The sequence below is a fragment of the Tursiops truncatus genome, chromosome 9 (genome assembly GCF_011762595.2).
Source record: "Tursiops truncatus isolate mTurTru1 chromosome 9, mTurTru1.mat.Y, whole genome shotgun sequence".
NCBI lineage: Eukaryota > Metazoa > Chordata > Mammalia > Artiodactyla > Delphinidae > Tursiops > Tursiops truncatus.
In genome coordinates this window covers 11,450,869-11,474,487 of record NC_047042.1, presented here as the reverse complement: position 1 = coordinate 11,474,487, position 23,619 = coordinate 11,450,869, and the positions used below count along the sequence as shown (strand labels likewise).

At 44.1% G+C, this 23,619-nt stretch overlaps 1 protein-coding gene across 3 annotated transcripts in view; it reads right to left on the bottom strand.

Moving 5' to 3' along the window:
- GLI3 (GLI family zinc finger 3) overlaps positions 1-23,619 on the bottom strand; it is a 286,977-nt gene that overhangs the window by 6,462 nt on the left and 256,896 nt on the right. For all 3 annotated transcript variants that reach the window (XM_033862873.2, XM_019940662.3, XM_073809535.1), the window contains 3 exons: positions 8,812-8,961; positions 7,192-7,356; positions 1,868-2,158 (listed from right to left, as the gene is read on the bottom strand). In XM_033862873.2, the coding sequence (XP_033718764.1) occupies positions 1,868-2,158; positions 7,192-7,356; positions 8,812-8,961 (606 nt within the window). The remainder of the gene's footprint in view (positions 1-1,867; positions 2,159-7,191; positions 7,357-8,811; positions 8,962-23,619) is intronic.

Genomic DNA, 23,619 nt, shown 5'->3' with positions numbered 1-23,619 from the left:
GCAGGCGGACTCCCAACCACTGCGCCACCAGGGAAGCCCCACTGTAAATTTTTATTTCTACCAATTTTCTTTTTAAAGAATGGGTGTTTGGAGAAGAGATAAGTTTTCTTTTCTTTTCTTTTTTTTAAAACTTTTTTTGCTATGGATGTACATTAAAAGTACAAGGGATTCTGGGTTCCTAGGATGATGTCCTAAAAACATAAATCATTGTCTTTCAATGACATAATCTAGGAGACCACAAATTCACTTTCCTTGTTTCATTAAACACTTGAGGATAAACGGTTGAATCTTTTGCACAATTATTATATAGGTGGACTTTATTTTCGGAAATTGATAAATGCTCCCCCCCAAAAAAAGTACATAAAACACAGTTTACAAATTGATTAATTCAAAAGTATAGTGATCAGTCATAACACGTATATAAACTTCTTACTAAGGTGTTTTTTTAAAAGCAAAGTAGGGCTACCCACTGGGAAATAATGATACATCTGGATAGATTATTTGCATGATTTGGGGCTAGACTTAGTGTCACCTTCTAAGACTCGAAAGAGTTTAAAGACAAACTCAGTAAGTCATTAAATTCCACTCTATCGATTCTGAAGTTTTATGTGCATTAATTCCCGCCCAGACATACCGCTTAGGAATGACATAACTTAGGAATTCATAGGATGTCCATACAATTCTTGGACTTTTCTAATTTTAAGCAAATGCTTCTTTGAACTGAGTAGAAATCTGCCTGTCTGGTCATTTCCATGCATCTGGAAGTCTAAGCCTGTGACTTCTACCTAGTACGTTTCTTCCACATCCCGAGATTGACAGACTAGAACCCAAAGCGCAGAGCTGACCGCATTATACATATGCCAAATACAAATGTACTAAATCTCCTCTGATCGCTACTCTCTTCATTTTTCTCGTTGTCTTTGGAAAAATTTTAGATAGTTCATTCTGGCCCAGGCATAAGGCAAAATCACCAAGTGAAGTTTGAAAGGAGCTGCAACAGTAGCTTAATCCACGTCTCCTATTTGTCATCCAACCATATGATTTTTGCTGATGACATCTTTCAAATCCCTCCCTTGCTTTCCACCTCTCCTCAGTTCAGGCACCACTGCAGATATGGTCTCGAAGTCTATCAACCAGTCTCTAGATTGGCACTGGGGTTGTCTTTTCTAACAACTTAGAAAACCTAAAAAAATCCCTTTATATCCTCCCCCACTTTTTCCTCTAGCACATTCCCCCGGGGCCCCAAGGCTGGGGCCTGGCCGCTCCCGGTCTTGCTCTCCAGCATGCGGTCCTTCGCCTCTCTGAGCACTGAACCTGGCGGCCACCTGCCCCCTGCTTTCCCGTCGTGTCCTCGAGTGCACTAGCTCCGAACTCTGTGACCCGGACTTGTCTTAAAGCCCCATCACACTGAGTTGCGTTTGTTTCTTGGTCTCCCTATCCCACTGGACTACAGACCCATAAAGAATAGGGGCCGTGGCTTATTTATCTTGGGGTCACCAGGGCAAAAAAGTCAGGAAATATGTTTACAGAAGGACTGAACGGAGGATTCTCTGCATTAGAGACCTGCTGAAAAGGTGCACTGTGGTGTCTGTCGACCCGCCGCAAGGTGGGATGCTTCCAGATGGATTTCAAAAACCAGTTAGGAAACCCTGGAACTCTTTTCTGAGCTGAGCTCTGCCGTGCAGATCAACCTGGGGTAGGCCATCCGGCTCAGGGAGCTCTGACCTCCGGAAATCAAACAGTGGGATGCAGTGAGAACGGGGCAGTGAAGTCCGCCCCTCACACCCCTGCCCTCAGCGCCCTACCTGGTCCCTTTAAACACCTGGGAGAACTTTGGGGAAAACCGGAAGGAAAGCGAATGACATACCATGGGCTTCTCCGCCTTGACCGTTTTCACTTGGAGGCATTCTTCCCGCTTTGAGGTAGTGTTGCTGAGGTCCTTTTGCTCCCCGAGGGCTCCCTGAGTCTGCCGGCCGGGTGACCTAGACTGTGAGTGGCCGCCGGAATCTCGTGGCGCCGGGGGCCTGGGATGCACGTCCCCACGCTGCTTCTTGGTGACGTGAGCCTCTGGGCCGTGCACGGTCTTCACGTGTTTCCGGAGGGAGCTGGGGTCTGTGTAGCGCTTGGTGCAGCCGGGGATTTTGCACACGTACGGTTTCTGCCAAATGCCCCCAGGATGAAAGAAGAGGTTGTTATCAAAGCGATTATTCCCCCGCCCGACGGTCTTTTGTGGCTACTCGTTATATTTTTAATTCTTTCAAAGCACGCTCACAAGGCTGTGAGGTGTTCGAAACCCTCTAAGTGGTGCAAAGGTTTAATAAACCTTTAAGAATCCAGCTTGAATACATTATTATTTTAGAGAGTGCTCAGGGTGCGTGGAGAACGTGTAAATTGCGCTTATGTTCTTGGAAGCATTTATCCTGTGAGTAGGAAGAAGTATCGTGGTGTCACGTGGTGCTCAAGGGATAATTTGATGATGAGGATGGTGGTGATGATACTGCTGATGACAACAGAAGAAGGCTAAAAGACACCCATCCTTTAATGAGAAGAACGCTTTGGGGAGAGCTGGTGTGAAGACCTTTCTTACAAATGTCCTGGTTCTCAGACCTAGTATCACTCTACCTCCTTTGAAAATGAGCTCTTTACACATTGACACAGTAAAAAAAAAAAAAAAAAAATTGCCTGCAGCCTCTCCCGGGTTAGATATCACTAAAATACTTTCCTTTGGGTTGTATTACAACTGCGGGGGTTGTTCAGGGCTCAGAATATCCAGGGCCTTTCTCATCTTCGAAGTCGTAAGCCCTGTCCGAGTGTCCACGAATGCTTACTCGTAAACCGATGAGGGCGGATGGATGTCGTCCTGGAGACGAGGATTCCTGCATGAGGCTCTGCTCGCGAGTACTAAGATCTAGAAATTAGGTACTTTTCTTTTCTACGTGGGCCAGTGATAAGCCTACAGATACAGTCATAAAAAATTATATGGACCCTTATAGCTGAGTATTTACTCGCATCACAGAACTCATGGCATTGTATTCATGACCAACGTCAGAACTGTGATTTCGTTTACTTCCCTTGAAATCTAATATATTCAAGGATACTTATATGAGTCTATATTTACCTCTGTGTATACCAGAATATGTGCTATTAGGTAAACAATAGTCATAAAAGTCATGCTTAATATAATGCATCCATTACAGTTATATTAAAAAGATTCCCTGTCTTATAGAATGATGCTTTTTCCCTAAAAGCCCAAGAACAGACTGAGAGCTACCTAAAATGATGAAATGTCCTAAAGGAGTGAAATAAAGATTCCAGAAATTATCTTGAGAGACCTCACCTCCAAATCTGCGATTCTTTTGGGTAGAATTGATTCCCATTAACCACAAATTACTTCTACTCAGGAGCCTGTGTGATTTGCAGCATATATATATAATGAAATGAGCACATCAAATTCTATGCATTAGGGACAGAAGAATGGCTCTGATGATTAGTGCTATTACCGTATAGCATCTGACCTCGGCCCTGTGCTTTGCTCACTCTGCTGCTGTGACAGACAGACAGGAATGCATGGGGTAGGGAGAGGGAACACAAAGCCAGGCCAGTGTTACATGTTTGAAGAGCTACTCTTCCCATAAATATCTGCAGGTACATATCACGGGTTAGCTTGGAAATGGGAACACAGCTAGAGGTGGAATGAATCTGCTAATGTTCATGAGCTCCTGCATTTCCAGGACCAACAGAACATACAAGTACATGTGTGCCCATGTGCCCTCGCATGTGGACATATATAACAGCCACCTACAAAAAAACTCCAAGAACACAGGGTCAGGAAACTTAACTTCACAAGAAAACACATTAACTCAGTTACGTTTCTTGGCCCCCAGATTCTGTTGTGATGAATGACTGAAATGCAATCTAATGGTAGGTAAAGATAAATGTTGTCAGGATTCTGAGTTACCCGTATTTCCTGTCCTGGATACTTAACTTTTGGTACTGTCATTGCCTTCTTGACTCCCTGAACTGAAAGGTATTTTGTGAAAGTGGGGATACTTATTCTACTTGACTGTGTAGAATGGATCCAAATAAAATTTTTGGTAAACATTTAATGGCCCCTACTATAGGCAAGACTCTGAGCACAAAGTTTTATAAGACAGGATCAAATCTCAAGGGGTATAAAATATGGTAGGAAAAATAAGACAGCATGAATTATCTACAGTACAAAGTGTGGATGCTAGAGAAGGATGTGGACAGATGTGGACAGATCACCCTTGGGATGATCGTGGGAGGCATCAATTTCGTTTCTGTATCTGGGTATAACGCCCGGATCATGGGGTCAGGGTACGGGCTAAATCAGACCATGTGCACGTGGTGCTTACCACGATGTGATGTGGGGCACATAATAAGTGCTCAATAAACAGAGATTTGATTAGGAAGAGGCGTCGTAGTTGGGTCCTGAAAGACAAACAAGATGCTGAAGGATAAAAATGAGGGCAAGAGGATGCAAAAAAAAAAAAAAAAAAAAAGTAGCCAGAGCAAAGGTCCAGCAGCAGGACCACTTCAGGCATGCAGGCATGGCTGTCTGGAAGGTGCCATTCATGGTCACCATTGTGAGAGGTCAAGGGAATGGTGAAAGGGAAGGCTTGGGTCCAGTGAGAGCAAATACAAGCCTAAGGAGTCTAAACATTTCCTATGGGAAAAACGGAGCCACTGGAACTTTCTGGAGAGGAAGATACAACCGAATCAGAGCTCCAGGAAACTGGCTTCGTCTGGTTTGGGGAGGAACGGGAGCTCCCTGTTCTGGAGTAGGGAGCCCGGTCAGAGGCCACTGCGATGGTTCAGTGACCCTAAATGGGCAGGGCAGCCATGGGGGCGAGAGGGAGGAGACCTAGATTACCCGAATGGGTATCGCTCCCTTCCTGTTCTATTCCACCCTGCTTGCCTCATCTAGAATAGCAAAGTGCTCGGCAGATAACTAGCTATCAATATTTGTTCAGTGAAAGAACTAAGATACAAATAAAAGAGCAAAGAAATGAAAGAAGACATCTAGATTTGTCTACAATTGCTTGATGATGCAAGTCTGGATTTCCTGGATACACTTAATTTTGGTGTATCTGAAACCGTCCATCATTCATACGCAAGAACGAGGGCTTTCTCTATGTGGAACAGAGAAAAAATGATTTACGTGTTTGTGAATAAAATTATATTTATGTGTTTATGGCCAATGTTAATAATTTATTTTAGGTAAGTTGCTCAACCTTGGTGAAAGATATTGTGGACCAAGGTATGTTTTCATCTCATGATGGATATTAAACTCTCTACAACATTGCACTTTTTACTGCACAGAAGAATTCATGTTTAAATATAATGCACTTAATTAAAGCAAAGAGACATGGGCACACATTTGAAGTCCATAAAAAGATACAAAGCTCTGTCACTATGTTTATATGTAAAGTCCTAACATACCCAGGGACCAAACTGATCCACAGTAACAGGAGAGAATCTACAGGAATGAATGCCCTCTAAGTTTCCAGTCACAATTGTACTTAAATACATGAAATGTAAACATATTAATTAAATTCTAAGTTAATCAAATCCCCTAAAACATTTTAAATTGAGATTTAATTCACATCCCATACAAATAACCCTTTTAAGCTGCACAATTCAGTGGCATTTAGTACGTTCACAATCTTGTGCAATCGTCCCCGGTATCAAATTCCAAAATATCTTCATTATTCCAAGAAGAAACCCTGCACGTATTGGCAGTCACCCCTATTCCCCCTCGCCCGGCCCCTGGCAACTACCAATCTACTTTCTGTCTCTATGGATCTGCCTCTTCTAGACCCCCTAGAAGTTGGTACAAAACAAGTACAGCGGATTATACCGCAACTATCGCACACTGTAAAGCATTTTTGACGTAAAAGATGGAGATGTGGCATCTCCTCTAAAACATCTGCAAACGCTGGATCAATAATGAGATCCTAGAGGACTCAGGCTTCCTTATTCTACTATGAACCATTGAGAAAGCGTCTGTATAAGGGAGCTCATGTGTGTGAGTTTATGTGTGAGTGTGCTTTTTTTTAGTGTGGCTAATCCTCTTAGAGATGTTTTTGCTCTGTCAGTTAGGTTGAAAAGAAACTTGGTGAGGACCATCTCTGCCGCCTTCAAGCCAATGGCCAGTAAGCTGAATGGTCCACTTTTACCAAATTCCCTCTCCCAGCTCTCCATCTGGAAGATCAAGAATGGGCCTAATCGGCACTTTGTAGGGTCAGATGAGAGTCATGCCAAGGTCAAAATGCTCCTCTCACACAATTTCAAGCAAACTGATGACCTACTTTGTGGGGCAGAACTACATCTCATGGGAACAAATTCTGGGTAGCTAGCCTATTTCTACCACAAACGTGGGGAGCCTTTGTGTTAATCTCTGGTACATTCAAGCGAAGACTTCACAGAGGAGGAAGAATCTAAGCTAGATCTTCAAGGAGAAATTGGAGGTCTGCAGGCAGACGTGCATTAAAATGTAAACAAAATGAATTGGAAATCATTTTCGCTCATTCTTACGCTTCTCTGAAATTTGGGGGGATAAATATCTAAAAATAACAACACAACAGGAACCAACTACGACCATGAAGCCTTACTCAATATATTATCTTAAATAACTGACTAGAAACCATTCTGGGTTTCTAGCTTCCAAGATCCTTTGGAATTTAGGATGTCTGGAAGCCCTATTTAGCCAACGTGGGTTACTCTGCAAAAGTCTTTTTTGATATAAGCGCCTTTGAAGATACCACCTGGAGAAAGCAAATAAAAGTGGCTGTCTTAGCAGTAAGCTGTTGGCTGTCAACACCTTGCTTCTGAATCTCTCCTTGGTGCTTACAGGGTCGTCCTTTGAACGCATTCCTGTTCTCCCAGGCAGAGCGAGTGGATGGAATTCCAAGTTAAATGCTCCTGCTGTCTGACCAGTAGGTGGCAGTACCGAACAACGTGAAACTCGTTCCCCCTTCACCCTGCGCGTCTCTCCCATCCGGGCCCAGGTTTCAGGCCTACCTTTGGGGCCCCAAACCCACTCGTGCTGGGAGTGGCCAGAAGCAAATACAACGGAACAGGCTTGCGTTTCCAAGTACATTCCCCAGAGGATTTTTTATTTCCACCACAAGCTCTGGACCCAACACGTGTCTCCTGGAGGGGCCTTACCTCATTGGAATGTGTCCTGTTCTGGTGCTTGGCGCGATCAGAGGCATTCGAGAAAGCCTTGTTGCAACCTTCGTGCTCACAGACGTACGGTTTCTCTCCAGTGTGAGATCTCAAGTGTGTTTTCAAGTTTTCGAGTCTCGAGTAGGCCTTTGTGCAACCTTCAAACTGAGGAGGAAACAGGTAAATCTGGATGATCCCACACGATGACGGCTGATGTATCCCACTCGCTCCGCGTGGATGAAAGACAGGGACGTTTGGGGGACTTGCCTGGTGGCGCAGTGGTTAAGAGTCCGCCTGCCGATGCAGGGGACATGGGTTCGAGCCCCGGTCCGGGAAGATCCCACATGCCGTGGAGCAACTAAGCCCGTGCGCCACAACGACTGAGCCTGCGCTCTAGAGTCCGCGAGCCACAACTACTGAAGCCTGCGCGCCTAGAGCCCGTGCTCCGCAGCAAGAGAAGCCACCGCGATGAGAAGCCCGCGCACTGCAACGAAGAGTAGCCCCCGGAGAGTAGCCCCTGCTCGCCACAACTAGAGAAAGCCTGCGCGCAGCAACGAAGGGCCAACGCGGCCAAAAATTAATTAATTAATTAATTAAAAAAAAAAGACGGGGACGTTTGGAGGGTTGGCGGCTTTTCAAAACCAGTGAACAAAAGTCCAGTGAACTCTGCCTTTACTGGGATTCAGATGGGGCTCAGGGCCGTTCGAGAGAAAGCGTTTTCAGGGCTAAGTAAAAATCCTGGACTTTTTTTTTTTTTTTTTAAAGGCCACTCAGTGTGGACAATGGGTTTCATTATCTGCTCAGGGATCTCCTTGAATTCCCACTGATTTCAGATTCAGCACAAAGTTCATTAATATGGCTTTGTGTGCCTACAAAGGCACGGAATTCGATCCTGTTTGTAAAGGGCCTTTAAGATGTAAAGTACCAGGGCTGAGCCTTGCCTGGCGGGCACCTCAGTGAAAGAAGCCTTAGCCTTGCGGGAATCCCAACCCTTCCTAGGTCTGTACTGGGCCATGGGGACAGACGAGGAGGGCGAGGAAAAACTCTAAAGCCGTTAAGGGTTATAGTTTTAAAAAGTCAACTTAAGCTTTTCAAGTCCAAACTGGCCCCTCTCCGTGCTCCCCAAGGCTCTGGTGTGACAGGCACTGGTGCTGGGTCAGGTCCAGTGGCCCGATGCTCACTCGCAGTGCCAGACGGCACGTCCCCACTGCCACCTGCCTGCCTGCCACTCTGCAGAGCTGGGCTGTCTGACTCAGTTGCTGTTAGCCACGTGGGGCTATCTAAATTTAAAATTTTAAGTTAAAATTTAAAAATCAGTTCTGTGGTTGCTCTAGTCACATCTCAAATGCACATGTGTCTCATGGCCACCGTGTTGGACGGGGCGGGTCTAGATCAGTTCCTGCCAGCATCCCCCAAAGCTGTCAGCATCCTTTCTCCATGTCTCACCTCCCCTCCGTTTTGGAAACCCCTCTCAAAACCCCAGGAGTTTATCACAAACAGCACTCCAACCCTCTTCTCCCACCACTCATCACCTTGCACGGCCCCTGGAGTACAAGGAAGGGCCCACAGGTGCAGGACTCCCCTAAGTGGACAGCTGGTCCCCGCCCCTTCGGTACTCACAGTGCATTTGTGAGGCTTCTCCCCCGTGTGCCTGCGCATGTGCACTACCAACATGTACTGGGCTTTGAAGGGTTTCTGTTCTCTCGAGCAATCTAGCCACCGGCACACGAACTCCTTCTTTTCTCCATGGATATGGTCGTTATTTATATGCTGGAGTTTGGAAAAAGAAAGACAGAAATAAAATGGAAATGTCCTACTCTTTTCTGAAGGCAAAAGAACGGAGTGCCCCAGATCCTCCAACCTTAAGTCCTAAAGACTCCACGGTACCTTTACTACACTGCAAACCTTTACTATATACCTTTACTATATTGAGGATGTTTCTTAAGTAAATTTGCTCTTACTGACTGTGGAGGGATACTTCCTAACTTGTAGGAGTGACCCGGTTTGCAAGAAGCCTGGTGTCCCAGAAAAAGTCCTTCAAGGGCATCAGAAGAGCAGAAACGGGGTGAGACACCCACGTCCTCTCTGGTCCTCCGTTATCTTTCATCGGCCAAGTCGGGGTCAAGGTGAACTGACCACAGAGGTGACTTCCAGCTCTCACTCCCTCCAGGCCTTGGGTAGCACCTTGGGTTAGTGCTGTGGCTCAAGACTGCAGAAAGGGCACACACACACACACACACACACACACACAGTCTGTAACAAGGACCAAGAAAAACCAAAGCACTTTTTCAAACGACACTTTAGTTCCAATTAGTGGGCTCACCCCTTTGATAAGAATCACAGAGAAATGTCCTTGATGCTGAAGATGAAAGCCAGGTGATGGTCAACAAAACGCTTAGTGTCTGAGGGTCTTTGCTGTCCTCATACACAAAATAAAGGAATGGATTCCCTAGTTTCTAAGGTTCTTCCCCGCTCTAGAATTCTGTTAATTTGGTTTTTAAAATGAAGACGAATTTCCCCGAATTCCAATTCAAAGTTTTAGGATCATTTTTTGATAGAGTTCCTTGGATTCATACATCAAATGTCCTACAACTGGGAGACACGTGAACTCTACAGCAGCGCCAGAGGAACAGGTGGTTCTTAATCTGGACCAAATTCAAGTCTACTCCAGGAAGATGAGTCTATGACTTTAATGTCCAGTCACGGATGACGGAGGCAGTGTGCGCCCTAGGTTGATACTGTTGTTTTCATTCTCTGGTCACTCTTATTATTTGCCTTAATTCAAGGCCTTTGTGAGTCCTTTCTCCCACATACGTGGAAACACATCACTAAAAAATATGTGCAATGAGAGAAACCTCCTCTGGGTTCCCTGAGCCCCGTAACAGTGACATGACGTTTAATTACTTTCCTGCGTAGGCTCTGGTTCCTAACTGAGTGGTCTCTGGGGAGCTGGTGGTAAAATTCCACCATCACTCGACCTTTCTCAGTTATTCCACTAGGCAGCTGGCTGCCGCAGGGGGAAAAAAAAAAAAAAAGCAGTCTGTTGTGCTGTTTGGGGAGTTTAAAACTGGATGCGGGCAGAGAAAAGCAATTGCTGTGTACTCTCCTCTCCTAGAACAGCTCTCAGAAAGCCCGAGAAACAGGGGAGAGTGGGTGACACAGCCCAGGGCGCAGGCAGACAACTAGGACTCTTTCAGGAGCTCTGAACACAACGAGGAAACCACACAGAATCACTCAGGTTCACGACCGCATCCCAACCCCTGGCAGACAGATGTGTGTTTCTTATAGAAAGCCAACTGCCTCAGTATGAGTGTTTCTTAAACGTGATGCTGGGAATAAGTTCATCTGTATCACTTTTCTGGGTTCCACATATAAGTGATATTATACAATATTTGTTTTTCTCTTTCTGACTTACTTCACTCTGTCCGACAGCCTAGAGACACAGACATAGAGAACAAACATGGATACCAAGGGGGGAAGGGGGGGTGGGATGAATTGGGAGATTGGGACTGACACACATACACTACTATATATAAAATAGATAACTGATGAGAACCTACTGTATAGCACAGGGAACTCTACTCAATGCTCTGTGGTGACCTAAATGGGAAGGAAATCCAAAAAAAGAGGGGATCTATGTATACGTATAGCTGACTCACTTTGCTGTACAGCAGAAACTAACACAACATTGTAAAGCAACTACACTCCAATAAAAAATTTTTAAAAACGTGGTGCAGGGGCACATACGTGGATGAAGAGAACAGATGTGCCGGCCAGGGGACAACACGCCATCTCTAAATTTATGCTTCGAGAACATGTCTGCATCTGTTCACATCACCCAGGATTGTCCCAGGTGGGTGCTGGAGCCCAGTCTTTAAGCCCACATGATACAGAGAGGTTCTATGAATTCTCCTTTCCAGGGAAAGCAATGAATGATCGCACAAGTCCACTCCATACAAATTGCTCTTGGTTCCGTTTTTTTCCAAGTTATTAGGCATCAAGCTTCCTGGATGAAGAGGCATGAAAAGAAAATGAAGGAAGGAAGGGGGGGAGCGAAGGAGGATGGGAAAAAGGAGGCAGGCAAAGTTAAAACTGGGAAACGGTCTGAGAATCTGGGCTGAACCTGCTCCTTGAGTCGCGATCTACGCCTTTCGGTTTCACATTCTCAGCAACCGACAGTGGCCCGGGTACCTGGCGGGTCCTCCGTAAATATCTGCCGGACTGATCGGCTCATGTGAGAAACTGAACTTTCTCTGGACCAGAGAAATTATACTTGATGCTTTTGCCTAGCTTACTTCAAATGCATTTCATCCAGTATCCGTACAGTAAGGTATTAAGGCAGGTGTTCTATTACTTTAAAATAAGATACCATCAAGAATTCAAAAGGACTTGAACGATTCGAATGATAGCCCAGTGAGAACCCCGTCTTGCCGGGGAGAATAAAACAAATACTCAGCGACTGCCGACATTTCATTCATCGCCCACATATGGACACGTATGTACTGGGTACCACTCCACACCAGGCCCTGTGCTGGGGAATCAGACAGACCTGAGTCCTGCCCTGAGGAAATTACAGGGCAGGGACACGGAATTACTGGAGAGACACGGAATTACTGGAGGGGCACGGATAATGGCTTAAAGGACTATAGTACAATTATAGTTGTGATCAGCGTTTTGAAGGGAAATAAGAGAGTTTTAGAAAAACAATGAACAGGAGGTCCCAAATCCGTGGGGAACACCAGAGACCAGGGTTGGCTTCTCCAATGAAGCGGCGTTTGAAGTAGGACCTGAAGGATGAGTGGAGACTTGGCAGGTGTGCAGGTAAGGGTGTGGGTGGGGAGAAAGATGGACGGAAGCCCCTGGAGGAGGACAGAATTTAGTGCCTTTGAGGAACAGGGTGAGGAACACGCAGGGCAGGTGAGGATGGGCCAGGCTGAGGCAGGAGGCTTCCAGCACTGCCACTGCTTGGTGTAGTACGAAGGCACGCGTTTCCAGGGGTCCAGTGGATACCAGTGAGGTAGCCAAGCTTGGGCCCACCTAAAATGCAGAGTGCTGGGTCAGGTGTCCAGCAGGGAGACTGTAGGATAGACCCCTGCATAGAACTCAAGTGCACCCCACCAGAAAGCCAGCACTTGGACGCCTGCCCCAAGCGACCTGGAGTCACTCAGGGGAACGGGGATGACCGACACGGAAGCACCACCAGCAGCTAGTGAAGCAATGGACCCTGTCTCTTGCCTTCCCCATCATGCTGAAGGGAGCCAGACTCTAGGAGGAGAGGGAAGAGGTCCCCTCCTGGATGGGTGGTGCGGTAGGGGAAGAAGAAACAGCCTGCCAGCCCCCTAGAGCTGTGAGCCTGGCTGGTGTATGGAGGGGAGGCTCTGAGTGGAGAGCAGGTTAGAGGTTTAAATCGGATGGGACTTTAGTAACCAAAAGCGGCTGAGACGTTGTAGAATCTGCCGACCAGGGTGCTGAGGTACCTGCCACCGAGCTGGGAGGGTAGAGCTGACAACAGGCTGGTGAGGCCAGTGACTGCAAAGCGCAAACCATTTCAGATTAAAACCTGGCCAAGCTGCATCGGCCTTGGCCTCTGGGACAATATCTGAAAATCCCAGTGGCGGGAATCCAGTGCCCATCAGTAAACACAGCACCCCGTCTTGTCTCCGTGTGGGGAGGGACAGGCAAGCTTCTCGGGACCGTGGAAGCAATGTCACTTTCAGAAAGGTTAGCACCTTGGGAATTTTCCCTTTCTGCCCCGTAGAGGAGACCTAAGGCCTGTCTAATATGCTTTTGTAATTTTCTGAAACCGCTCTTGAGGGCCAACTTGGATTGAGATTACAAGTTATTTTTCTTTAAATGAGATTCTATGACCTCAGCCAGCAGGGAACAGGTCCACCTTCCTTGTCTTTAGGGTCCAAATACTGAGCACAGACATAATCAATTACTTCAAAGAAACACAGAAATCTTTCTGTTTATTTAGGTTATTTATTTATTCATGAAAATATTTACTTTATATTGGGGTATAGCTGATTAACAATGCTGTGTGAGTTTCAGGTGTCCAGCAAAGTGATTCAGTTATATACATACATGTATCTATTCTTTTTCAAATTCTTTCCCCATTTAGGTTATTACAGAATGTTGAGCAGAGTTCCCTGTGCTATACAGTAGGTCCTTGCTGGTTATCTATTTTAAACATAGTAAGTAGTGTGTATATGTCATTTTGCACCTTTGAGCTTAAAACATTCCCCGAAGCTAGATTTCAGGTGAAATTTAAAATTCTAAGAAATCATAGATTTTACACGTCCAGATGTCCTAAATATTTACTCTGCTAAAACGGCTGCTTTGGCCTCTGCAGTGGGGTGCTCATGGAGGGCTCCTCTTAGGGCAGATCTTATAAAACATGAGCTCGGAGATGTGGGGGTGGGTGCATTGGAAGATGCCCCCCAGACCAAGTTGTGATAAGCTGTGTACCTTTGGACAATTCACCTATTCGGGCCTTAATTTTTCTCGTCTGTAAAATGAGCGTGATGAACTCCATCAGATGTCCACAAACTTTTTCTGTAAAAAGCCAGAGAGTAAATATTTCAGGCCTTTGCAGGCCAAAACGTTTCTGTTGGGGCAGCTCTCATCTGCTGCTGGATCAGGAGAGCAGCATAGACAGCACACGGTGCAGCTGTTTGTTTATGGAGGCTGAAAAGTTCACATATCCTGGGGTATCCGTTACATTTTTTTTTCTAATTATTTAGAACTATAAGAATCATTCTTAGCTCATGGGCTGCACAAACACAAGCAGTAGCTAGATTTGGCCTGTGGGCCATTCATTCGCTCTCCCTGAACGAGATGACTTCAAAGTTTCCTTTCTGGGCTAACAGAGCCCTTGACAGTCTCGGTCAGGCTGGCTCTGAAGCCTGAGGAAGTAAAATTAGAAGGAGGTATGTTTCAGCGCCAGAGCAAAGGGAAGGCAGTAAAAAGGAATAAAAGTCAGGGTCCTGGGATAACACGAGGGGAGGGAGATAGACAGATGTCCCCCTCTGCATCATGGTCCTGGGACTGGATGGAAAAAGCACCCCTTCTTTGCTCACCAAAACCCTAGGCAGTTAAGAAGAGTCGTACGCAGCGAATTCTTAACACTCAACAAACAGGTCGATCCCCTGGGACGCCGGCCTGAAATTTGATGGGCCTGTGTTTATTTGTGGTTTCACTGAAAATTTGCCTTCCTGGCAGTGAAAAGGTTAATCAAATATATAAATAATTTAATTGGAAGGAAAATAATGCATGATTAAATTCCAAACTAATCCAGCACAAAGACATGCAATTTGCCAGAGGCCTGAGCGCCAGAAAGAGATAGATGGTGTAAATTACGGCGGTGGATGCCAACCCTCTCCGCGGGGCCAGTCCGGACGCTCCCTGTCTGAATAAACAGGACGAAGATGCCGGGACCAGGCACCCCCAGAAAGGCTGAATCCAGACTCTGAGCTTTCCGATGAGATGGGATTGTAAGCATTTGCCCCAGGAAACTGATGGCTGATGAAACAAATAAAGCAAATAAAACATCTCAGGAGCCCATAGCCAACCAACCAAGCTGGTATTTGGCCATCGTGATCATGTTTGTAGCCAGATGAGCTAAGACCCAGGATTCCTGTCTCTTGCACTCCCCATGGAGCTTTGGGGGCAGGGAGAAAGGTGGGGGGAATCACTCCAGTTGGCCTGGCCATTGGGGAAGTGGAAGGGACATCTTTGTTTTCAGGGCTTCTCTCTGGGAAGCCCAGCCCGTTGGCGTCAACCTCGGAGGCTGCAATGGTGCAGGAGGGAAACTGAAGCTTTTCTTTTACCAGCAGCAAAATGGAAGCCCACGGTGATTTCACTGGGCTGATCAGGGTCCTTTCTTCTTGTTTCTTATTGCACTCTGAGTTCAGAGCTGACAGTTCGTCCTCAGTCTATTCCTAATCCTTCAGAGGAAACACACACATGCTGTCCATCTATCCCGAATGTTCACTGCTCCCCAAATAAAGCTGCTATTCAAGCAGTTTGTGAACCTTGGAAGCACACTTCTGCTTCCTTTTCTAGCTCCCTCTCGTTTGGCCTGATTCCCCACCGACTCCCACCCAGAAAGCATCGTCCCGTGGATGGGCGAGCATCCTCCATTCTAAGCGGCTTCCTCGGAGAAGAGGCTACAGCGTGGCTCAAAGGTGTGTGTGGAAGGTTTGCACCTCCCCGTGCACACTCGGCCGGGCTAAGGTTAATCAGCAAACACCTTGCTGTTGCTTGCGATTCATTCTCTAAAGAAGCCAGGCTCCTTAACGTCAGGAAGGTAAATTCCTTCCACTGTTGTAATGAAAATATTACGGTTAAACACACCTAAGCACAGCGAAGGCAGGAAATGTAAAGCTTCAGACTCAAACGTCACCATCATTTCCATACGGCTCCCCCGGGCATATACATTACACACCAGTCTTTCTGTCAGTATTTAGTGTTTCTCAAATAACACGGAACTTTTTCACCAACTTAAAAGAGTTGCTACATGGTTAAGTTGCCAAGATTTTCACAGCACAAGGTACATGTAAAAGCAAAGAGTTACGGTCTATAGAAAAATAACGTTCAGGTAACTATGATCTCTCTCCGCACACAAATGTCGTTTAACAGAACTTGATCGTTTGAAACTTCTCAGGATTGGCTCAGGAAGTATGTTAAGAAAGGCTTCTAGTTTGGCGTGGGATGGGGTAGCAACAAGTAAACAATTTTAAGGAAGCTCAATTTTCAGCTGGTTTCCTGATTTTATAATATCAATCTATGACTAGCTCTTGACCTGGTAGCCCAGAGATTTTTCTGCAAAGGAGAGACAGGGAAAAACAATTTAGAATCAAGTACATTCAGACTGATTCAAGGGAGGGGTTGAAATGCTTTGCCTAAAAGAAAACTGTCTCCAAGAATCCCTCAAAACTTTCCATCTGAAAGGTGGCATACACCTTCTTGTTTGGTGTATTTTTTTTTTTTTAAAGTTGAGAGAGTAAGTAGCAGAGCTAGGACTAGAACCCAGGTGTTTTTATTATTAATTAATTAATTTATTTTTAGAAGATGTTGGGGGTAGGAGTTTATTAATCAATTAATTTATTTTTGCTGTGTTGGGTCTTCGTTTCTGTGTGAGGGCCCTCTCCAGCCGTGGCAAGCGGGGGCCATCCCCCATAGCGGGGCGTGGGCCTCCCACTATCGCGGCCCCTCCTGCCGCGGAGCACAGGCTCCAGACGCGCAGGCCCAGCAGTTGTGGCTCATGGGTCCAGCCGCTCCGTGGCATGTGGGATTCCCCCTAAACCAGGGCTCGAACCCGCGTCCCCCACACTAGCAGGCAGACTCCCAACCACTGCGCCACCAGGGAAGCCCTGTTTTGTGTATTCTTTGACACACGTAACATTTGCAGAAGTTTTACAACTGTCATGACATGGATTTTATTAGGGAGAACCTGTGATAGGACTCCTTAAGGCTTTACTAGGCAGAAGTGAAAAAAGCAGGAATCAGAGACTACCAGGGCTGAAACAGGCCTTTTATCTCAATATGCACTTTAATTTTAGATAAATAAAATAATTTAAATGGTTTCAGTGGCACCCATCATTCTTCCTGGCAGAGTATTTAAAAAGCTATAATTGTTTGCTGTGGGAGAGATCTTCATGAAGACCTCACAAAATGACTGTTTCAGTTCACACTGGCTAATAAAAATACCCAAGTATCTTTCAGTTTTTTGATCTAAGTATAAAATTATACAGAAAAACACTCAAAGGACTCAAGAGTTTGGGTACAGAACTGCCCTCTCTTCCTAAAAGTAGAATTTTTTCCTATTTTTGATCTGTGAATATTAGAAATTAGGGTGATATAAAAATTAAAATGTGTTTCTTGGTTGAGAATAAATAAATATATGTGCTTCTTCGTTAACAAGGAGTCCCCCTGACAGTTATTAAAATCTTGTTTCTATCTATAAATTTGTAATGATATTATTTTATTTTATGGGTAAGAAAGGCAGTGTTCTTTAAAAAAGTTAATGTCTGGACAAAGCGCTTTGCAGTGTTGAATTTAGAGAATGGAAACCAACTCTCAAGTTGTAAAAATGAGTAGAAAGATGGAGAAAATGAAACTATGTGCAGAGTTGTAAACAAAACAAAATGAAAACATCGTACGCTAATAGGTAAATTCATATGTACGTTCGAGGAATTTAATGCAAAGTAGCACATGATGGAAAAACTGGTATTTTCCTAATGCATGCGATAGGCTAAGATTCACTAAATGCTCGTGGAAAATTCGAGCACGGGTAATTCAGAATCTCTACGTTTTTACTTTTGTTGTTACACTGAATTAGAAAATAACTAGGTATAAATGGATAATCTGATATAATCTATCTAAGCTGATACCCCCTCCCCCATAAGAAGTGCATGTGTTACTGGTTCAAACTCAAGTACACAGAATAATATACCGGCTTAATATTAAGCCAGTATATTAATTAATGATTAAAATGATCTAATATTAAGGAGATTTCAGTTTTTGAGAAGAATGTTTAAAAAGAAAAATGTATATATTATTGATTCATGTTATTGATTTCACTTAGGTAAAAAGAAAACATTCTCATTCTTGAAAATGGATTAAGGGTCTCCAATTCCTTGTGAGAACCGACGCGCTCTTTCTCTTACAATTCTGCTCTCTGAATTCTAAGTTATTTTCCTAAAACATGGATGTAATTCTCTTTTGAGAGGGTTCTCTTACAGTTTAATAAGGTGGCTTTTGTTGAAGAAGGACTCAGAATTTCTTTTCTTGGAAGAGCTGAGAATCCCATTGAGATTTTAAATAGAGATGTAATGTGGTTTCATCACACCCTCCAAGCTTCTAAGACTCTGTTTACATCATTTCTCAAGTTACTGGGCACATTTAATTATTTATCTTCTTCTTCTAAATATCAACTTTTGTTTCGGCCCAAAAGGCAATAAAAACACAAACTCTCCCTAAGCAAATTGATTGGGGGCCTGGTTAAAAAAAAAAAAAAAAAAGAATCCAAAGAGTGAAGCAGGTAAGGATTGAGTAGTACCCGTTCTAGAAATAGTAAGAATACTACTCATTCCAGACAGGCAAGACAATTTCAACTGTGTAATCATGGAATGAAATAATTTGGAAAACCAGTCTCTCCAAAAGCATCTTCTATTTCATCTCTTTGCAATGAACAAATCCACCAAACAGTAAGTACCAAGCTTTCTGACCAAAAGTGTAGCTCCAAAACAGAAGAGGCCGGAATCTCTGGCAAAGGCCCCCACCTTCTGTTCCTCAACCACCTCCTAGGCTGAGAAGAATGGCAGGGACAAGGGATCCAGGGAAGGTGGTCCTCTCCCAAGGACCAAATGAAATCAGTCACTCACATGTAGGAGTCATTTCTAAGAGTCCCCTGTATCTGGAAAGCACTACCATCCATGGCAACGGCCTTTATTGCCAAGCAAAAGATTTCAGAAGCCGCACTGTGTCCTAGAGCATTAAAATCCTTCCACCTTGTGGGCTTGGATTTCTGCCACAGACAGAAAGGAGGGTTAATGGGTGGTGTCTCCGTGTACTAAGAATTCCAACTAGTATCTGCATAGTAGTTACACTCTGCAACTTATTGTCACAATAATTCTTCTGTTATAAAACCTTGAAAGGTAGGTTAGATAGGTACAATCATATAATTACAACAGCACATCTTGCACTTTTAATGTGAGAAGCTTAATGTTTTCTCACACACACACACACACACACACACACACACTCCGTGACTAGCTGTAAGAAGAAGGAAGACTCATTTTTTTTTAACGTCTCCCTGAATGCAAAGGTAGATACAAACTCTTCCTGTTTGTGATATAAAATATTAAGAGTACCATTATCTAGAGGCATACAAAGTATTAGCCTTTAATTACCTCTTAATTTTTATTTATTTATGTATTTATGTATGTATGTATGTATTTTCTGATCAAATTTCTTTTTAAAATTTTTTTACTGAAGTATAGTTGATTTACAATGTTGTGTCAGTTTCAGGTGTACAGCAAAGTGATTCAGTTACACATGTATATATCTATTATTTCCCAGATTCTTTTCGCTTATAGGTTATAACAAACTATTGGGTACAGTTGCCAACTAAATTTTTATGATCGCAGCAATCACCAGGAACCTGAATATCCAGGCATTGCTCTTTGTAAAGAGCCTAAACACACAGTATGATTATGAGAAAATTCAAAACTCCAGAAAAAATAAAGGTGAATTAAAGATGCGATTTGACTCTGACTCTTCACTACCCTTATAAAAGCAACCGTGTTCCCTCCACTCAAGTCTGATTCTGAACATTCCAGCAATCAGCCCCTGAGCCGGCATCCTGTTTTGTTCATTTCGATGTCATAATTTTAATGGCTAGAATCTTTGTGAAAGTAATAACAAATGCAATAAAACGTATTTGGATTTCAAATCTATTTTTAGTATCTGGAGAAGAGTCGAGTATCTTTTGTTTTAATGAAATCCTTTGAAGATATGGGATAGAAAAGTTATTCTGGGTCCAGCCCAGTCCAAACGACGTCCCTGGCCAGGACCCTACCTGAAGGTCTTCTGCCCATCACCTTGCAAAGGAAGAATCCTCCTGCGTGAAAAGTGGCAGGAGAGTTCCTCGGCAATCAGAAAAAGATTCGGTGTGCGTGTGTGTGCAAAGAAGGCAGTGGTGACTGTTGATGGTACAAACACAGGCAAATCTCAAGAACTATTGGAAGAAACGAAGGAGGCAGGCAACCAGGCAAAATTATCCATTTGGAAATCTGCCCACAGTCCTGCTGGGCTGACTCATTCATTCACTATTAACTCAATGCTTATTTATGATATGACAGTTACCGCGCTAGACGCTGAACAGCCAAGACTGAATAAGACACGTCCACTGGATCTTGTCCAAGACTGGCTGTCAGAACGCAGAAAGGAATACTGCTTAAAAATTAGCTTTCACATCATGGACACCTTTGCAATTAAGTAAGCCACCCAGAAGAATGCACGAGTCCCCACATCATAGAAAACTAGCAGGCCCGTTGCCCAGAGCTTTTCCAGGCCTGTCTTACCAAAGCAAAATAAAAAGGAAACCCCTAGACCTCTCAGCTTTAGCAAGCTTTCAACATGTAGAGCAATTTACCATTTTTCAATCAACTCTTAACTTATTCACATGCTACCCTCCATGAGGCGGGGTGAATGGCTTTAAGCTGCAGACCCCAGGCAACAAAAAGGTTTAAGCAGGTCAGTGATCAGATTCGTGTTTAGAAAAGGTAACTCTAGTAGGTGTCATAGAGGACCTGGACAGCAAACCCATTTAGGGAGCTGCTCTAATTACCCAAGAGAGATCTGTGGCCTTGAACTGAGGGCAGAGGCCATGAGGATGGCGGGAAGGGGCTCCATTTGAAAGACCCTTGGAATAACGTGTGCAGGGTGAATTAGAGAGAGGTATAATAGGTGGTACCAAAGTTTCTAGCTTGAAAGATTCTGAGACAATAACTGGCATGGGAGGTCAAACAGATTTGAGAGAGATTCTGTTCCTGTTTGAGACATGACATATTGGAAGTGCTTCCAGGACATCTCCGATAGAGAAGACAAGTCTAAACATAAAGATTTAAGAAACAAAGAAAGGTTGTAGCTGAAAAACGAGGGCAGCTCCCTTCCCTGCCCCATATTGTCTTTGGTGACCCCAATACCCAGAATTTTAAGGATTTCACAAAGCCCAGTTTGAAAATCCCTGACCTACGGAGACTGTACAGAGGATGAAGAAGGACAGCAATTAGAAAAGATGGGAGACCGGTGTTGAAGAGATAGGGAAACAAAAAAGGACATAAAGGAGAAAACAAAGGAGATAGAACAAAATGGCGGCGACTGGGGCACATCGACCGTGTTGGGTGGATTTGGAAGACTCCTGGGCAGATGTTGACAGATGAGTTAAAGCAGTAAAAGTTGTTTTCTTCCAGAGGCAGCTTCTCAGTTCCAGTAAGTCTGGACGGATCAGATAGGAAAGAGAAAATGTCTAGGAACATGTGGAGAGCGTGAACTTAAGAAGGGAAACCACTGGCTCATTTGTCATTCCCAGGCTGGAAGGGGCTGAAGAATGGTTGATAGAAGTCGGCAGTCTTCCTTTTTTAAGCTATTTGCTGTTTTGAACCCTTTTTGTTTTCCCCAAGGCTGTCTATAAAATTCAGTTCTGTGTAACAGCGTTCATCAAGGAGATAGGCAGAGCTGAAGAAGTAAAGACCACCGGCATCTTGCAGTCCTGTGCACAGAGTGCAGGAAACGGAGCATCGGTGGGGACCGAGTGCCCAGCAAGACAGGAGATGGAATGAGAGGGAATCCAAGACCACCTAGACCATGCAGGGTGGGGGGGACCGGACAGAACGTGGACGGAAGTGCAGAGCCAATGCCTTAAAGGAAAATGCCACTTCAGAGGCTGGACAACCTGGCCGGAAAGGCAGCTTGGAGACACCTGGGTTACATCTAGGATGGGGCCACTAATTCAAGATTATTTTACCTCCTTCAAGTCTTCTTGGAATGCTGCTTCCCTCATGAGACTGACCACCCCATTTATAACACAACCTCCTCCCCCCTGAACTGTCCACCCCACTTTTCCTGCTGCTCTCCCCCCGCTTATCACCCCTAAATACTATAATTTACATACAGAGATTGTGTATGATTTATTGTCTGCCTTCCCACAAGAATGTCAATTCCACACAGGCAGAGATTTTTATTGATTTTGTTCAATGATGTTTCCCAAGTGCCTGGAACCGTGCCCAGCATATAGTAAATGCTCAATTAATATTTGTTGGAGGAATGCATTATTGGAAATACCACGTTTAGAACTGATGCGGTCCCAGGCGTCAATATACTCCCAACCTCTTAGGTTTGTGCTTTAAGAACCAGAAGCCACAGGAAACAGAAGCAATTTCCCGTGATTCCTCTACTCCCAACAATCGGATAAATCTCAGCATCTCATATGCCTTTAGGGTCCACCAAGCAAAGCCCCCTTTTATATTTCAATTGTAAATTGAGATTTTGAACTAGTAATGACATAATTCAAAGTTATCTTAGTTGGTTCCTGTTCATTATTAAAGAAAAGGAATTCTAAGCTTTATTTTTGCCCACCATGACAATGTTGACGTAACTTTGGGGTAAAGGCTCTAACATTTAAGTGGTAATCCTAACTTTCAATGTTATGTTCCACTGTTTGTAGAAAGCAAATCATCTTATGTTTTCCCATAGGTTTCTTTTGAAATAATTCAATAAAGCTTCCCATGAAGGAGAGAGAAAAAGGCCAAGTTACCTTGTGATTAAGCTACACTCTATCTCACTGGAATTTGGCCCCCTGGCTATTGTTTTTGTGGATAGTTTATACTGAGGTTTCTTCCTAATGTAATGCTGTTAAGTAACAGAAGACTGAAGGGCATATTTCCTCTTTAATCTGCTTGTGGAAATCTCATTAATGAAATGGAAATTTTGCCCCCTTCCATGACTAAAGTGCTTGAAGAGACAGAAACAAGGAAGTAAGGTTGCTCCTATAGAGTTTCAGCTGGACAAATAAACGAGGAAGGCATTACACTGAGATGCAGGTTTCAACCTGGCAACTTTTAAAAACATTTAAAAAATTAAGGGTATGTGTGTACGAAGTGATTTGTGGGCTCTCCAAAAGAGAACTGGGAAGCCAGCCCTCCTCGCACTACTTTTCAGATGGTGAAATCACTCCTGGGGGAGGATGACTCTCCTTGAATTTCAGCCATTTATGCATTTTTTTTTTTTTTTTGCTTTGCCTTTCACCTCCCCACCAAAGTAAGAATTTCATTTCTCAAGAAGTGCTCAATTATTCCTAAAAATATGTTTTTAATTTGAGGGCTTGATTCTATAAAGCATATTTTTATAAGCACGTTTTCCTAGGAAAATGTGGCCAGTGTATACTGAGTAATCATGCAACTTTTAAAGTTTCATCTGACCCCTTCAAGCGAATGCATGCCTCTGACATATAGGTGGCTAGCCTAATTGTCTCCACATTGCATATCTGAACAGAATATTAATACAGTGTGATTATAACAGCACAGAAACTGGCTAAAAGTTTATGAATGTTAACACTCTATAGGGGAACAATAGGGAATGCACTTGCCCCCAAACCAGAGACTGAAGCTAATGGAGACTCAATGTTTGGTCCAAATTTTGTCACCTGGTTATTTCAAGTAACAGTGTACTATATGTTTGTTATCTTTTCTAGATGGTCTGCAGAATGACTTCTGTGAATTTCACTTTTCAGGTAATTCAACCACAAGTACTGAAACAGAGCAGGACCCTGTCGGGCTCCCGGGCACAGAAACCTTTCTGTGTCCCCCGTTTCTTGTTTGCAGGGAATAGGCTTCAGCCTCCATGACCCTCCCTGAATTCCAA